We start from the raw sequence: 19268 nt of genomic DNA, 5'->3' as shown, positions 1-19268 counted from the left end.
TAACAAGCCTTACTTATCACTCCGTCCCATGCTAGCGATGGCAGCGTGGAGTCCTGGCAAGCAGAGGATTCCAGATTCAGCTCTACCATTTGCCAGCTGTGTGACTTTAAGCAAATCACTTGACCTCTCTAATCCTCAGTTCCTTTTCTGTAAAACAGCAATAACCATAAAGCTGCTTTGTCTACTTTATGGGTTATAGAAGCAGGTAAAAGGAGATTGCAAATGTGAAACCTCTCTGGAAGCTCTGTACAAATGTTATTATTGACTTTTACTAGGTGAGTAATAAGGAATGACTAGCAGTGCCGTCCAACGATAACATGGGAATAACTCAACCAGGTAGTTGGTAGTTGGTAATTGATCAGTCTTGGAGAAGTGAATGGCTCCTGGGAAACAGATAGTTAGGCCAATGGTAAGGGCTTTAAACTTGTGAGTCTAGGGCTATGTGGCAATTTAATTGAACAGCCTGGCCGACAGCCTCTTATATCCTAAGCTCTTGCAGTGACAATGTAGGCTATGTGAAATCACTGCATGCTTTCTTAGCAGACTTTATTTGGAAAGAGTTTACAAACTAGTGGCCTGACAGAATTGCCAGGGTTTTAAGCGCTATGGCGGTACACCAGACAGAGCAGTGTTTCATGTGTTGTCCTATTACCTCCCTCCCTGGAGATTCAACAGATGGAGCAACATCAGAAACCCAAGGCAAACCTGTCCGTTTGATGCCTAGAAGCTTCAGCAGAACTCACGATTAAAATAAGATCAAATACCTATTTAGAGGAAAGAGGTACAGATAAATAGGTCCTCGGGGCATACCTTCTTTTGTCTGAGCTTGACTAACACTATCTGGAGATACCTACCACGTAGGAGGCATCGTATCCCGGTGCACACTAGGCATTTGAGAAAACTGGTTGAAAGGCTATGATTGCTAGTAGAAAATAGTTGAGTAACTCCAACATGAGGCTTTATATTTCCTTTGATTATATTTTTTAAATCCTTCCAAGTCAACTTGAGTTTGGCAAATCCCAGAATGAGTAATTGTGCATCCCAGAATGCTTAGATAATATGCAGACCAGACCCTAGGTCAGGCAGAGTGGCCTGTGTTTTGGCAAGAACTGTCGAGGAGATAAAGCATTTGATTATTGTTGTTTGATAGTTCCCAAGGAGAAGGCAAAGAAGCAACAGATAACGAACCAAACACTTTTCTCTTTTGTTTAGGCAAATATTTCCAACTACAGCCTGGTGATGGAGTCTGATCAGGGAACCTTCTTACCCTCTGGGCTGCAATTCACTGGCAGTGAAAAGGCCAGGGCCATCATGGAGGAGGTCATGAGCCTGCTGCAGCCGGTCAATATCACACAGGTCTTTAGGGCTGGAGAAGGGACAGACATTAACTTCTGGATCCAAGCTGGAGTGCCTGGTAAGACCAAAAAATGAAGTCGGTGTTCTTTAGGTACTGCTGCTGATTTAAAATCAAGGTGCTATTCAAACATGCCACAGCAATACCGATAGGCCAATTAATACATGGAAACTCTAAGCTTTTGTCTATAAAGTATAATCTGATGATTTCCAGACTTGGAGTAATAATATTAATTTGCGTTTGTTTACCTATTTGTCTTCTTTTTCTAAATTATAAGTTCCTCACTCCCAGAAATTCTGCTTTAATGATTCTGGCATAGGACATACAAATCTGTTTTTGTTTTTGCTTATTTTTTTAAACAGGTATCTAAATGGTGATCTCATGACCAAAATTTGAGAGCTAGAGTACAAGGCAATTATTACTACTGATAATGCTTCTAGTTTTGGTTCTCTGCTAGGAAATCTTCTCTGACCCAAATAATTTCCGACCCAAATACCATGGTATCTGAAATTTTACCAGTAGAGCTTTATTCTTTGAGGGTTGGGTGCTTCCTACTAATCATTTTTTTTCTTAATGCAGACTCTTATATGAGGTTAGACTAAACTAATTTTCCCTGATCAGTGATTTATTAGGTTGATATTTTTAAGACAAGTCCTGGGCAGGAGTGAAATTATGGAATAGGAGTAGGCCTCAGGAAGTCACAGGACTACAAAGTAGAATAATCTTAAAGAGACAAACTTATACTACTTCACAAATTTGCCCTAGACTGGCCACGGGAAAGGGTTATTGATGATAGTAAGCATCTGTGACCTGAAGTTGTTCCCTCATTATATCCATAATCAAAAGCACTTTAAAGGATCTATTTGCAGATTTTTCTGTATTTATGTTATATCAATAGGAAGTCCACCTTTTCAGTAGTTTTAATATTACTGTTTCCAGAACCATTTCTGTGGCTACAAAACATTGTATAGGTTAAAAAGAAAAGCATCTCTCTCTAGATCCACCCCACTCCATTTCCCCAAGCCTGTAAAGTAAATTTCACCAATAGCCTCCTGCATGGATTTAAGATTTTTAAAAAGCTTATTCTTGAGATATCATAGATTTTTTAAAGCATATTTTAGGTTTTAAGTTTTATAATAATCTTTCATAACTAAAAATAGAAGGAGCTTTCCTTTATTCTAATACAAGGACCTAGATTCTCTTCAATGGTGTGTGTATATTATACCCATATTTTGAAATATCTTAAAACAGCATTTGCATTTATGGTGCTGTGCATCATCTGGACAGATCTGAGACTCCCTCCGTATCTGTAATTTTAATCATGATCAAGGTCTATGGGAAGGGAATTTGCCCTTTTAAATTGTATGGAAGAATTTGTTTGAATTCTAGATTTTTCCTGAGCCTTCATGTTTTCAATAGGAGTCTTCTTAAAAATTGAGAAAACCTGAGTTAGTTTGCGGGGTGGTAGCTGTGAGGAGAAGATTGACAGACTGTGGGTGAACTGGAGTGAAGGGGGGCACAGAGGAGGAGCTGAAACCAAAAACACAAGTAGAACAAAGAAACTGGTACTCGCTGCTCCCAGGGATTGTGTGCTTTTGTTGCATTGGATAGTTGAGAATTTGCCTGAGCTTTATTCCTTCCATGTAGATAGTCACAAGAATGGTTCTCTTTGGAATTAGCAGGCTGATTTGATTGTCTTCACAAAGGTAAGGAGGCCTTTCCCCTCTTGCTAAGGTGAGGTCAAATCTGATCACCAACTAATGGAGTGGAGTGGAGAATTTGAGCCCCATTATGGTTTCTTGAGAATTAATACAAGTTACAATTTATTGAGTTCCTGTTACTGATCAGGCACTCTGTGAGGTTTTTGCAGATACTCTTTTTTTTATCCATACGGCCATCCTAAAAGGAAGGTACAATTATCCCTGTTTTGCACTTCAAGAATCGGATTCAGAGGGACTAAAGAACTTAGCCAAGTCTATCCTGCTCTTAAGGGCAGAAGAAGTTACCCTGAGAACAGGCCACTTTGTTTTCAAGGCTGGTGGCCCTTTTCCCACAATGTGCAAACAACACCGGGGAGTCTGGAATGCTGAGATGGTCTTCCAAATCTATGGCAGTGTCTGAAATGTTTGTCTTACTCAGCTCTTGCTTATGCAAAGGATTTCAGTACATTCCTGCTCCAGAAAAATTTACCCCTGGGGAAAGGAGTTTGTTATTGTAAATAACTACTTATTTCTTCTCACATTCTTTATTCCACTCCCCTCTGTACCTCTGTAGATCAGGAACGTTTGTAAAAAGTCAGTGGTTCATTTAGACTGCAGCTAATGTTTCTTGGAATTCTTTTTAATTTCTTTTAGAATACTATAAGATGGAACCAAATTATTGTTGTCTTCCCCTATTACCATTGAGCTATCTTTTGATACTTTAAATGTGGGCTATTTCTGGAAGAAACAATGGAACTGCTTATGTTGTATCTCTTGTTACCTATTGAAAATTTCAGGAACTTTAGAAAAAGGTGAAGAACCATAGTTAAACAGAAAAAGAAAATAAAAATAGGCCAGCTGTATACCCTGTGTTCCTGAAAACTGTCATGTTGTAGTAACTTAAACCTAAAGTTGGAATGCTAAATACTAATTAAGTTATGATTTACACAACTGCTCACCTAACTTTTCAAAAATTAATGAGAAATAATGTTCCCAAAAGAAAACACCAGACCTTTCTTCTTTCTCTTTTTCTTTCCTTTCCTCCTTTGATTCAATAAATGTTTATTGAGCCCCCATCGTGTCCTAGGCCTATCAAATTTCTGTAGCCTGGTGGCTGGTCCCCAATTTTTTTCATGTTCTGTGTGTACTCAGTAGACTAATTAATTAAGAACTAATTAAGAACACAGAATTAAAATTCAACATGATTTTCATTAATTATAAAAGCCAAGTAGATTGATTGATGAAAGGTTCATCTTTGGAGAGGAGAGATGTTGTCCTTCATCCATCTAGATGATGTCCATAACGGACATGATAACTATCAACATAAGTATAAGGCTTTGGGGGTGATCCTTTTTAAAGGAAAGTATCTTAGACGTATTTTCCATATAAACTCCCTGTTTAGATATTTTTATACTCCAGCCTGCTCCCACGGCAACTTTCTTCCACACTCTTTCTTATTCTTCCCCTCCAAATCCTAGACACTCTTGAGGTTCACTCGGTATTCATCAGTGTCCATGAATCCTTCCTTAATAGCCCATGACACCGTATTGCTTTTCTAAATTTCCAAAGCACTTCTGTTTCCCGTGATCTGGCATTTGAACTGCACACTAATATTGTTCTTGGATTACTAGGAGTACCCAGTGATCAATTCCTTGTGGTCAAGGTCAATGGTTTCTACTTTGCTTCCTCTATAGTTCTTAGTTTTTTAGAAATTTAAATTCTTGTAAATCTGACATGAGAGGAGAAAACAAAAACACAAACACAGAAATAAATATTTTCTCAACAAGCTTTGGGTCCCTCATCTTAGGATTGTGGACAAAATAAAGGATGCTGAGAAAAGAGATATAAAGGTAGAAAAAATACTGGAAGAATGATATAAATTAGGGAGGCTAGAACAGTTAGGATTATTTCCCTTAACGGAATAGACTGGAATAATATCTTCTAGTAATTCAATGGTTTTCCTACATAAAATGGTAAGCAGTAGTTCTCTGACTCTTCCAAAGACAACACGAGCATAGACTAGTCTAAAAGGGATTTACGTTAGTCTCTATTCAAAAATTCCTGATAGCAGAGAGACTTTACATCTTAATTTTTAGCCTGATTCTCTAATTATGAACTTCAGGTGAGAGTGAGAGGAGTCTGTTTCACTCTGAATATGTCAGTAATGAGATATAATCCATGTTTTCCAGATGTCCTCACATGCATCCTTCTTGAACATCTTCTTTCTTTAGAAACTCTTCTATTGGGACACCTGGGTGGCTCAGTCAGTTAAGCGTCTGCCTTCAGCTCAGGTCATGATCCCAGGGTCCTGGGATCAAGTCCGCATCGGGCACCCCGCTCCGTGGGGAGCCTGCTTCTCCCTCTGCCTCTGCCTCTCTCTCTCTCTCTCTCTCATGAATAAATAAATAAAAATCTTAAAAAGAAAAGAAAAAAAGAAACTCTTCTATAAAATATATATTAATGAAAAAAAATTAGATACTCTCTTAATGTGGCCTGAGAGAGTAAGCACACCCTGATTCCATTTCTACCAATAGGAGTTTCCTCATCTGCTTCAGAATCTGAGAGTTAACCTTTTTCTAATATTGTTGGCATGTGGTAGACAGTGAGCTGGAAAGAATTAGAGTGTGTTTTCTGGCTTAATGACTTCTAACTGCATGTGCTATCTTAGGCAAATGATGTAATTTTTCTCAGCCACACTTATTTCTTTTTTCTTTTTTTTTTTTTAAACTGAAGTATAATTGACACATGTTGTGTTGGTTTTAGGTGCAAACATAGTAATTTAACAAGTCTATATGTATGCTATGCTCACCATAATGTAGCTACCACCACAATGGATCTGTCACCATACAATTCTGTTACAATACCATTGACTATATTGACTATGCTGTGCCTTTCCCCTCCATGACTTACTCATTCCATAACTGCGAGCCTGCACCTCCCATTCCCCTTCACCCATTTTGCCCATCTTTCCAGCCCCCTTCCCTCTGGCAACCACCAGTTTGTCCTCTGTATTTATGGGTCTGTTTCTGCTTTGTTTCTTCATTTGTTTTGTTTTTTAGATTACACATATGAGTGAAACCATGTAATATTTGTCTGTCTGACTTATTTCACTTAGGATAATACCCTCTAGGTCCATCCATGTTGTTGCAAATGACAAGTTCTCATTCTTTTTTATGGCTTAGTAGTATTCCTCGTGTGTATGTGTGTGTGTGTGTGTGTGTGTGTACCACATCTTCTTTGTCCATTCATCTATTGATGGGCATGTAGGCTGCTTCCATATCTTGGCTATTGTAAATAATAGTGCAATAAACATAGGGGTGCATATATCTTTTTGAATTTGTTTTGATTTTCTTTGGGTGAATACCCAGGAGCAGAGTTACTAAATCATATGGTCTTTCTATTTTTAATTTTTTGAGGAAACTCCATACCATTTTCCACAGTGGTTGTACCAATTTACATTCTCACCAACAATGCACAAGGATTCCTTTTTTTCCACATCTTCATCAACATTTGTTATTTCTTGTCTTTTTGATACTAGCCATTCTGACAGGTGTGGGGTGATATTTCATTGTGTTTTTGATTTGCATTTCCCTGTTGATGAGTGATGTTGAGCATCTTGTTGTGTGCCTGTTGGTCATCTGTATGTCTGTACTCATTTATTATTAAGCATTCTTACTAATTATCTGGCGTACAGCACTGGGGAATCAGTAGTAAAGAAGATAGACAAGATCTGTACCCTCACAAATTATACATTCTACTGAGTGAGACTTGGTTATCTTATATGCAAAATAGGTATGGTAACCACCAAGCCTCAATATGTATCCCCTCCCCTCCTCTGTCCCCTATCTCACTGACTGGCACCACCATCCAGAAACCACACAATCATCCAGAGCATACATCAAAGTGGTCTCTAAGTCCCATTTACTCTGAATTTCTTTTATTTCTTAAACCTGTTCACTCCTCTCCACCACACAGACCTTGTCTCATCAGTATTCACTGATTTTCCAATGGCAGCTTCCTACTACCATCCCAATCTGCATTCTTGGTCCCCTTCCATCTAACTGGCTCACGGCTTCCAAAATGAACTTTCTAAATTGAAAATCAGTCTATCAGTTGGGTTGCTTTTGCCTGCAAAATAGAACAAAAGACCCAACTTAGAATGGCAGTAAGGAGAGTTTTAAATTCACTTAAAAAGAGCTCTGGAATGGGTGGTTACAGAATGCTTGATTTAGTCATCTACCACATCAAGGACCTTGGTGCTTTACATCTTTCCACTTTGCCATCCTCAAGATGTTGACTTTTGTCTTCAGGCTTGTCCTCTCCTGGTCCCAAGATAGCTGCAGTTGTTCTAAGCAACAAATTCTCACACATTGTGCAGTAGTGGAAGAGAGAATGCCCGTGATGGATTTGTCTTTTTAATCGTGAGGCAGTTTCACCCAGAAGCTGCAAAGCAGATTTTTCCATAGTCTCATTGGCCGAAATTGTAAAACATGTCTGTGGCTAAATCAGGCAGTGGCAATGGAGTAGAATTACCAACATTGGCTTATACTGACCAAATTTTACTTTCCGGGCCTAGAAGGGGGCCCAGTCACCACTGAAAAGGTAGCCTCCTGATATATGAGCAAAATTGGGATTCCTTAGGAAGAAGAAGAGGATTCCTACTGGTAAGCAACTAAGAATAGCTGCAATATCTGATTATCTCTGCTTCTTGCTTAAAATTGTTCAGTGTCTCCCCATTGTCTTCAGAGGATCATGTCCTTTCCTAGCATGGAATTCAATGCCTTTTTCTTTCCACCCTCTGGCTGGTGTGCAGCCTCCTCTCTCATGGCTTCCCACCCCTTTCTGTTTACCTCTTAGAACAAGTCACATTCACTGAAGCTCCTGGTGCACCCTTTGCTCTCACACTTCCTTGCCATTGGACTCTGTTTTGTCTTCTTCAACAGCGAATTCCTACTCATGCGTGATGCAGCAACTTGTTCTCCTCCTCTCAAAAACCTTCTTTGACCCCTCCTGATCCAGGAAATGCCCCGTAATGCCCTCTCCTTGTGGCACTTAGCCTTTTCTTGTGGTTATGGTGAATTTCTCTGAATTCCCAGACCTGAGAAGAAGTGCCTGGCCCTCAACAAACTGCCCATGAATCAAATGCTGAATAGGTAGAGGTTAGGTTTGTAGAAAGAGTAAGATAATGTGAAAGAGGTTTATAAACTCTAATGCCATAACTATAAGTTAGGATTACTTTATTAAGAACTTTGCTTCGGGTGCCTGGGTGGTTCATTGGGTTAAATGTATGCCTTCAGCTTAGGTCATGATCCCAGGGTCCTGGGATCGAGTCCTGCATTGGGCTCCCTGGTTAGCAGGGAGTCTGCTCCTCCCTCTCCCTTTGATTGTGCTCTCTCTCTGTCTCTCAAAATAAATAAAATCTTTAAAAAAAAAAAACAGAAAAGAACTTTGCTTCATTGAGCTGTCCTTTTTCCTCACATATTTAATTGTTTTTGAAATCACATTTTAGTTTCTTCCATCTTTTTATGATCGTTCAGACTCCGTATTGAAGTACCAAATATGCAGATTACTCAGAATTTCACATATTTTCCATCTTGCTTATTTCTGCTTAATACCTCATATGACATTAGACAGAACTAAATTAAAACTTTCCATTTCTACATTTCGAAAGGCCTTTCTTCTAACATGTTCCAAGAAAGGAGAAGATCAGGACACAAGTAGGAATGGTAATGTAAAGTAAATTGGAGTTTCTGGACCCAGGACTCATATGTTTCCCAGTCACCAGATGGAATAGTGTAGCACAGCAGTTCTATGTCCCCTGCTGTCCCTAATTAAAAGATGCCCCCTTTATGGTGAAAACGCACTGTGCCAGTAATGTCTGGAGAGATCATTGCTGCATGGTGAGCAGACCTCACCCCACTGCGTACATGAAAAGGGCACTCTTTGGTTTGTGAATGTAGCCTTCATTTAAGTAGGTGGGCAGTTTCATCCCATCAACAAGCATGGCTCTAGTGCCTAGTAGAAACCAGGTGCTCTAGACACTGAGAATAGAGATGAAGAAAACTTAGTAGGTCTCTTGCTCTTGTAGAGTTTACATTGTAGTGGGTGGGGGAGGGAAAGAGGAAAGTGGGAAGAGACAGGCTCTAACAAAGAAATCAACAATGAAGAAAAATATTAGAAAGAGAGAAGGGTAATACAAGGAATTATAGAAGGTGGCTGCCTCTTACCTCTAACTCAAGTGAGTCAGAGCTCTTGTTTAGGGGCACCTGGGTTGCTCAGTCAGTTAAGCACCTGCCTTCGGCGCAGGTCATTATCCCAGGATCCTGGGATCGAGCCCCATGTTGGGCTGTCTGCTCAGCGGGGAGCCTGCCTCTGCCACTCCCCTGCTCATGTTCTCTCTCTCTCAAATAAATAAAATTTTTTTTTTTTTTAAGAGCTCTTGTTTAATGTTCCTTGACTGCTACATGCTAGATAGGTATGTGTACCATCCACATCAATAACACACTCCTGGAAATTGCTCATCACAACAACTAATAAGCTTGTTCTGTTCTTCCCCCTTGCAGTAGACCTGCTTCAGCTCCATAGAAGCCATTGACTATCTAACCATTGCTGACCTGGCTCATGCCCTTTAGTATCACTGACTACAGCCAAGGGGAAGAAGAAAGCATTGTTTATACTCTTGGGCAGTGAGTCATGCACTGCTTTATGAAGACTCTTCTCTTGTTGCCTTGAATTGTTATTTAAAGCATACATTTTCACTTTAAAGTTAATACTCTTTGTATTTTATCTCCTTAACTGGTTTGAGGACCAAGAGAGTATTTTATTCATGCTTATATACCCACAATACTCATTATTACCTGGCACATGATAGAGACACAGTAAATGTTTGCTGACTAGATGTATTGATTTGAAGAAGAACACAAGAAAAGTTAAGTCATGTAAAAAGGAGTTTTTGGTATAGCACCAAGATAAATAATACATGCAGAATAACTATAGAAGTTCATAAGTTGGAAGACAGGTAAGACCTGGAAGAGGTGAGCTTAAGCTGAATATTGAGGACTATCTAGTATCAGAATGGATAGAAGGTGTAGAGAAGGGCAGTTCTGGTGGTGACAGAAATAGTATGAACAAAGGCATGTGTCCCCACTGGGAATGATTAGGAGAATAATTTCACTGAGCAGAGGATTCATCTTAGAGAACAGTGGGTGGTAGGAACAGTTGAGTTATCCCTGGGCCACGTGAAGAAGAGGCATACACTTCAGGTGAAAAACTCTTGTAGCTGATGCAAAGTCACCAGAAGTCTTCAGCAGAAGAGGGAGTTGATGAAAACAGTGTTTTAGAGGAGAGTCCATAAAGTTCATTCTGGCAGGTACCCCATCAACACTTAAGCGGCAGGCTCAATGAGAGGACCAGGAGTGAGAAAGCAGCTTGAGGAATAGTGCAGGGTTAGAAACAATTGCTTTAGAAAATCAGAGAACACTAAATTATGAATCCATTTTCTGTATTATAATGACCCAAAATAACTTAAATTTCTCTATCAACTATTTCCCATGCCCTCTAATGACATAGACTAGAAAAGTTTCACTTCTCTAACTGCCCCTCTCAGGGTCTCAGGGTTAGTTCTTCTAGGTTCCCTGTCCCATGAGTTTGACTCTCTAGCAATTCCACTTAATACTTTACAGATACTCTAAATGACTCCTTATGTAACACTTCATTCAACAGGTAGCTATATTGTATAAAAATTATAGAGGATACACTGAAACAAATAATACATTATATGTTAAAAAAAAAAAAGAAGATAGCAAGAAGGGAAAAATGAAGGGGGGGAAATCGGAGGGGGAGACAAACCATGAGAGACTGTGGACTCTGAGAAACAAACTGAGGGTTCTAGAGGGGAGAGGGTTGGGGGGATGGGCTAGCCTGGTGATGGGTATTAAAGAGGGCACGTACTGAATGGAGCACTGGGTGTTATACGCAAACAAGGAATCATGGAACACTACATCAAAAACTAATGATGTAATGTATGGTGATTAACATAACATAACAAAAAAAATTATAGAGGATACAAAAATAAGATGAGGCCCCTTTTCTCTTCATGCTCACTGTCAAGGACTGACTATGAATTGGTTTACTTAATAATCATGAAAACAAGGAAGAAGACTTCATCATGGAAAACTGACTAAAACTATACTGAAATTTTCTGAGGAAAAAACCCCCTAAAAATTATATGAAAGACAGTAGAGTAGAAGGAACTAGGACTTCAAAATATGTCTCCTTGTTCTTAGCTACATTAACTTTGTCTATCCCTACTTTAAGTGTTAGAGACTGTAAAATTCAGAATGGCCTGGTATATTAGATGATGTTAAAGCATGATTTTAAAAACTTATTACGGAAAATTTCAAACACACACAAAAGTAGAGAGAATAATCTAATGACTTCCCATATATTCATCACTTTAGGAATTCTTCATTCGTGGGCAGTAATATTTCATTCATACTACAATCACTGTCCTACACCTAGATTATTTTGAAGCAAATGCTCAACCTTATATTATTTCATTTGTAAATATTAATTTCTGTCTCTAAAAGGTAAGGACTCATGTGTGTATGCGTGTGTGTGTAACTGCAATAGTATTGTTCCTCCTAAAATATTTTACAATAATTTCTTAATATCATAGTCAATACAGAGCCAGTTTTCAAATGTTTCCAGTTGTCTCCAAACTGTTCCCCCCCCACAGAGTTTTCTTGTTTAAACCAGGATTCCAGTAAGGTTTAAACAATGCAATCGCTTGATATGGTTGGTGCCTCTTAAGTCTTTTTTAATCCATAGGTTTTACCTTCATCTTTCTTCTTCCTTGCTGCTTATTTGTTACAGAAACCAAGTAATTTGTCCTTTGGGATTCCCTGTAGTCTGGATTTAGCTAATTCCATTCCCATGGAATCATTTAACATGTTTTCACTCTCCCTTATATTTCCTGTGAATTGGTAGTTAAATCTAGAGGCTTGATCTGGTTCAAGTTTGATTTTTCTTTACTTTTTTTTTTTTTAGCAAGAATACTTCTTAAGTGCTGTCTTTTATTTCTATTAGCAGTAGTGTCTACTTGTCTCTCTTTTTAAGATGTTAATGGTCATTGAAGGTTATTGACTAGATCCATTATTTCATTGGGATTGCAAAATGTTAATTTTGATCATTAATTGAAAGAATTCTATAAAAAAGAACTTTCCCCTTATTGACTATCTGATCACCCTGAGGTACTTTTGTATAAAAAAGGCAGGATAAATGTTAATTCTTTCCCTTTACTTACTTATTTTAAAACTTATAAGTTGGTTCCCTAGTATCCTCCAAGGATAACTAGTTGGATTATTTTGTGCTATTTATTAGTGAATTTTAAAATATAGATGTGCTTCATTCTATTACAGTAATTATTCTTATTTTATGCTCAAATTATCCCATCTCTGGCCAGCAAGAGCCTTTTTAAGCTGGTTCCTGAGTTTTAACCTGAGTGTGGTAGTCATTGAGGTGTTCTAGCTTTGTGATGTGACAAAATGTTCCAGACCATCTTTTAATATTTCCTTCCCCAGATCTGGAATCAGCTATTTCTCCAAAAAGCCCAATTTCTTCTACTGTGTCATGATATGTAGAGGCCACAGTCTGAACATTAAGTGTGTATGGAAATATGTATTTTTTTTCTCTAAGAAAAAGTATATGATGAATTATATGATATTTCCAATTCAAGTTCAGGACTGCAAAGTTGTACCTTACCTCCCTGATATTATATCCATGTCTCCTTTTTTCTTGCCAAAATTCCTTGTTCTTTTTTTTCCCCTTGTTCTTAGTGCAACAGCATAATCACTCATTTGCTTTATCCTGTAACACACACACAGTAGTTTCAGAATTACAATACCACACAACCAGCAATAGCATGACTATTGAAATAAGTTTGTTTATTATATGATTGTTTGTCTTTAGTACGTATATTCCATTGGAGATGTACAAATTTCTCTCTTTTTTTTTTTAAGATTTTATTTATTTATTTGAGAGAGAGAGAATGAGAGACAGAGAGCATGAGAAGGAGGAAGGTCAGAGGGAGAAGCAGACTCCCTGCTGAGCAGGGAACCCGATGCAGGACTCGATCCCGGGACTCCGGGATCATGACCTGAGCCGAAGGCGGTCGCTTAACCAACTGAGCCACCCAGGCGCCCTGGAGATGTACAAATTTCTCTGAACCTGCAGTACAAATTACCTTTAATGTGATATCATTTACATGTTTCATATTTTTGTCTTAAAACCCCAAACTACTGATTTCCAAAATGTTTAAATGCCTATTTATAATTTTTCTTTATTAATCAGGAAAGAAGTTACAGATAGGAATGATTACGAGACTTACTAAAATAATTACCTTGAGTGTCATCATTGAATCCTCCTACATGTAACTTAACATGTATTGAGTGTCTGCTATGTCTCAAGTGTTATTCTAACTGCTTTATATACATTATCTCACATAATTTTATAAGAACCTTTTGAAGTATACATCATTATTTTGTAACCAATTTTCAGATGAGACAGTTGGGACTCAGTGGGTTTCCTTTGTCCAAAGTGACTAAGGTATTAAAGTGGAAAAGCCAGAGTTAACATACTGGTTCATTTTATTCCAATGTCATATATAAGGTACACTCCCTATCCTTAAGGAGTTAGTGGAGAGTTTAGACACAGGAAGAACAAAGTGCAATCGAAGTTCAGGCAAAAGAAACATTAAATTGTGTGGGGCATCACAAAAGAGGTGACAATCTGCCTGAATCTCAAGAAAGAATAGAATTTTGTTGGATAGAGAGGGAGTACGTTCCATGTGAAAAGATGGAAATAAACAAAATTGCGTAGATTAAAAAGTGCAATGGGTTCTTGAAATGATGAATAGTCTGGTTTGACTGAAGTTTAGCATAATATATGGAAATAGAGCTAAAATTGAAAAGGTGCCTAGGACGGTAGTTGGGACTTGAATGCCATTCTGAGGATTTAGACAGCCAGAAGTGAGACATGATGGGGCTCAATCCCAGCCACTGGGCAGGTATCATCTAACCCACATCCTCCTCCTTTGAGAGACTCAAGGCAAAACCTAGCTTCATAGGTCACACATCTAAAGGGTTGGTCTGCATGTCTTCTAGCAATTTCTTGCTAAAGTTGAAATTGTTTTAGGTGTTTTGCTACTTGAAGTTTTGCCAAATTAAGCCTTCCAGCTGGAGAGACCTAGAGTAGTCACATGAAACACCACACTGTGATTGGCACTGGTTGCACTAAAATTCTCGATAATCAACAATAAAGTCTGACTGTAAGTGGACATACTTGGAGTCAAGTAAGTCTTGGAGTATTGTGACACTCATTGATTTCTTATAAGAGCTCTGCTAAAAGATGTTTATCAATTTGATTAATAAGTTTGGGATTATGGAAACAACAGGAAAAATATCACAATTCAAGAGATTTGGGTAAAAGTGAATTCAGATTTGAATAAGGACTTTTTACTCTAGAAATGGATTATATCTCAATTGTATACAATAGACTCCTTATTTCAGGTAACTGTGTTGGCTTAAAATCCTTCCTTTGCTCGGCATTAAAGTGAAAAAACAACCACTTAACCTAATATTCTCATATATTCCCCTCATGGGGATTTCTAACAGAGAATTAAGTCTCCCTATTATCCTGTTTTTATAAGAAAGTCTGAGATTGCATAATTCATGGCAACTAAAGTTTCTTTTATAATATGACATTTGCTATCTTAATTGTCCTTCTGGTTCATAATGCATAAATCAAATATAGTTGAGCTCTGTAAAATCTATTAGTTATGGATCTTTTGAGATCTGAGTGAGCTATTGCGTATTTAGGACTAGTTATGAAGTATGTCATCAGTCTTCCTTCCTTCCTTCCTTCCTTCCTTCCTTCCTTCCTTCCTTTCTTCCTTCTTCCCTCCCTCTCCTCCTTCCTTCCTTCCCTTCCTTCCTGTCCTTTCCTTTTCCTCCCTTCCTCTCTCTCTTCCTCCCTTTCTTTCTTTCTTTCCTTCTGTCTGTCTGTCTGTCTTTCTTTCTTTCAGTAAGAAATAGTCTCCTGGAAGGTAAAAGAACAGAATATTATGTAGAGAAAGGGCATGGCCTTCATCAATACCCAAAACTATCTGGTTATGGAAAGTTTAAGCCTACATGAAAATGTTTGTTGGACACAACTTTACAAAATCCACATTTTTTAAGAGGTAGTCCATTAATTGTTGTTGATGTCATATTTAAGAATGAGGATATTTAGAGATATCACTTTAATATTTTTAGTCAGCACTGTACTACAAAGTGCAGTACATAAATTGATCTGTTGTCCAGAGGGGTCATTGATTCTACACTCACTATTCCTGACAGAAGATTTTATCTGAGATATCCTGATAATTGTAGTCACGTGGCATATTAGCTTGAATTGCCCCACCATAAGCTTTAATTTTTCACTTTGTGCTAGTGTAGACCCAGCCAAAGCCCATATAAATCCAAGATATGTGTTTAGGTTAGAGTTGTGGTTCACACTCTTGACTGCACTTTAAAATCACCTGGGGAGCTTTTAAAATCATATCAACCTGGGGCCCACTCCCAAAGATTCAGATTTAATTGGTCTGGTTGCAGGACCACATCAGTTGCACATGTCCAGGGAGCACCATTTATTGGAAGCATATTCAATCCCCAGGGTCCCCCACCCTCCCAGAGCACAAGTCCATTGTGCTCTATGTGAATGGTGCCGGCTATACTTGTGCAAACTTGGAAACCTAAAGAAAGGGCATGAGCACACCTGTTTTTAGAAGCTCCCCAGATGATTCCAAAATGCAGCTAGAATTAAGAACCATTTTAAGATCTAAAATAGCATGAGACATTAACAGCATGTATTTAAGAGCCACATAGAAATGGATTCAAATCTTGCTCTACCACTGTCTAGCTGTATAACCTCAGGAAAGTCGTGTAACCTCTTGGAGCCTCAATTTCTTCATAAATAAAATAACAGTAATATATAACTCATGAGGTTATAGTGAAGAAAAAAATAAAGACAGTCTAAGTGAAATGCTTGGTAATGTTCATGCTCAAGAAGCCACTATTATTATTTCAGTTATTAAAGCAAAATGTCTATATTAGTCTAGACTTCTTCAGTACTAACTGACAGAAATCCAACTTAGACAACCTGAAGCAAAAACGGGGAATTTAAGCAAGCCACAAGAAGGGTAGGGTTGGATTTGGTCTGATGGATTCCAGCACTGGAATGCCATTAGGACACATATTCTGTCTCTCTGTGCTTACTCTGGTTTCTTCCATGGTGCCTTCCTTCTCTCAAGCCAGCTGTCCTTGTAGAGGCTAACCTATGACCATAGGCAAGTCATGACTTACACCTTTACAGCCTCTTATGCATGGAAGAGTAGCTCATTATATTCAACTCAGCTGGGAAGATCACGTTGACCCAGCCTGGCTCTTATATCCATCCCTGTGGTCAAGATGTACAGTCCTTAAAATGGAAAGAAGGGCAAAGTGCAGATGAACACAGTAACCACCTTCATTTTCACTACTGAGACTTGATTCAAATTATATAAAATGCACAAAACCTCTGCCATCCTAGGATCTATCAGCAGATAAGGAAGAGCAGCAGTAAGGTCCCAGAAGCAGTAAAGAAATTCTCTGAGTTTAAGAACCCCTCTCAAAATCAATAAAAATAGATCAACACCCTGACATCTAATAGTAAAACTTATGAGTCTCAGAGACAAAGAGAAAATCCTGAAAGCAGCTCGGGAGAAGAGATATGTAACCTACAATGGTAGAAACATTAGATTGGCAACAGACCTATCCACAGAGACCTGGCAGGCCAGAAAGGACTGGCAGGATATATTCAGAGCACTAAGTGAGAAAAATATGCAGCCAAGAATACTATATCCAGCTAGGCTGTCATTGAAAATAGAAGGAGAGATAAAAAGCTTCCAGGACAAACAAAAACTAAAGGAATTTGCAAACATGAAACCAGCCCTACAAGAAATATTGAAAGGGGTCCTCTAAGCAAAGAGAGAGCCTAAAAGCAACATAGACCAGAAAGGAACACAGACAATATACAGTAACAGCCACCTTACAGGCAATACAATGGCACTAAATTCCTATCTTTCAATAGTTACCCTGAATGTAAATGGGCTAAATGCCCCAATCAAAAGACACAGGCTATCAGATTGGATTAAAAAACAAGACCCATCGATATGCTGTCTGCAAGAGACTCATTTTAGACCCAAAGACACCCCCAGATTGAAAGTGAGGGGGTGGAAAACCATTTACCATGCTAATGGACACTGAAAGAAAGCTGGGGTGGCAATCCTTATATCAGACAAATTAGATTTTAAACCAAAGACTGTAGTAAGAGATGAGGAAGGACACTATATCCTACTTAAAGGGTCTATCCAACAAGAAAATCTAGCAATTGTAAATATCTATGCCCCTAACATGGGAGCAGCCAATTATATAAGGCAATTAATAACAAAAGCAAAGAAACATATTGACAACAATACAATAATAGTGGGGGACTTTAACACCCCCCTCACTGAAATGGACAGATCATCTAAGCAAAAGATCAACAAGGAAATAAAGACTTTAAATGACACACTGGACCAAATGGACTTCACAGACATATTCAGAACATTCCGTCCCAAAACAACGGAATACACATTCTTCTCTAGTGCCCATGGAACATTCTCCAGAATCGATCACATCCTAGGTCATAAATCAGGTCTCAACCGGTACCAAAAGATTGGAATCGTTCCCTGCCTATTTTTGTACGACAATGCTTTGAAACTAGAACTCAATCACAAGAGGAAAGTCGGAAAGAACTCAAATACATGGAGGCTGAAGAGCATCCTACTAAAGAATGAATGGGTAAACCAGAAAATTAAAGAAGAATTAAAAAAATTCATGGAAACCAATGAAAATGAAAACACAACTATTCAAAATCTTTGGGATGCAGCAAAGGCAGTCCTAAGAGGAAAGTATATAGCAATACAAGCCTTTCTCAAGAAGCAAGAAAGGTCTCAAGTACACAACCTAACCCTACACCTAAAGGAGCTGGAGAAAGAACAGCAAATAAAGCCTAAACCCAGCAGGAGAAGAGAAATAATAAAGATCAGAGCAGAAATCAATGAAACAGAAACTAAAAGAATAGTAGAACAGACCAACGAAACTAGGAGCTGATTCTTTGAAAGAATTAACAAGATTGATAAACCCCTGGCCAGACTTATTAAAAAGAAAAGAGAAATGACCCAAATCAACAAAATCATGAATGAAAGAGGAGAGATCACAACCAACACCAAAGAAATACAAACAATTATAAGAACATATTATGAGCAACTCTATGCCAGCAAATTAGATAATCTGGAAGAAATGGATGCATTCCTAGAGATGTATCAACTACCAAAACTGAACCAGGAAGAAATAGAAAACCTGAACAGACCTATAACCACTAAGGAAATTGAAGCAGTCATCAAAAATCTCCCAACAAACAAAAGCCCAGGGCCAGATGGCTTACCAGGGGAATTCTACCGAACATTTAGAGAAGAATTAGTACCTATTGTTCTGAAACTGTTCCAAAAAATAGAAATGGAAGGAAAACTTCTAAACTCATTTTATGAGGCCACCATTACCTTGATCCCCAAACCAGACAAAGACCCCATCAAAAAGGAGAATTACAGACCAATATCCCTGATGAACATGAATGCAAAAATTCTCACCAAAATACTAGCCAATAGGATCCAACAGTACATTAAGAGTCTCATGCTCTACCGACTGAGCTAGCCGGGCAGTTCCAACAGTACATTAAAAGGATTATTCACCACGACCAAGTGGGATTTATCCCTGGGCTGCAAGGTTGGTTCAACATCCGCAAATCAATCAATGTGATACAATACATTAACAAAAGAAAGAACAAGAATCATATGATCCTCTCAAAAGATGCAGAAAAAGCATTTGACAAAGTACAGCATCCTTTCTTGATCAAAACTCTTCAGAGTATAGGGATAGAGGGTACATACCTCAATATCATAAAAGCCATCTATGAAAAACCTACAGCGAATATCATTCTCAATGGGGAAAAACTGAGAGCTTTACCCCTAAGGTCAGGAATGCGGCAGGGATGTCCACTATCACCACTGCTATTCAACATAGTATTAGAAGTCCTAG

General features: G+C 38.4%; 1 protein-coding gene across 4 annotated transcripts in view; it reads left to right on the top strand.

The window, feature by feature from the left end:
• The window catches only part of CPQ (carboxypeptidase Q), a 458753-nt gene that overhangs the window by 372602 nt on the left and 66883 nt on the right, over nt 1-19268 (top strand). For all 4 annotated transcript variants that reach the window (XM_045896198.3, XM_054512535.2, XM_054512537.2 and 1 more), the window contains exon 7: nt 1213-1414. In XM_045896198.3, the coding sequence (XP_045752154.1) occupies nt 1213-1414 (202 nt within the window). The remainder of the gene's footprint in view (nt 1-1212; nt 1415-19268) is intronic.

Source organism: Mirounga angustirostris, unplaced genomic scaffold (assembly GCF_029215605.1).
Source record: "Mirounga angustirostris isolate CCGP_5_RB_7025 unplaced genomic scaffold, mMirAng1.0.hap1 SCAF_4, whole genome shotgun sequence".
NCBI lineage: Eukaryota > Metazoa > Chordata > Mammalia > Carnivora > Phocidae > Mirounga > Mirounga angustirostris.
This window is presented reverse-complemented; position numbering and strand designations above follow the sequence as displayed.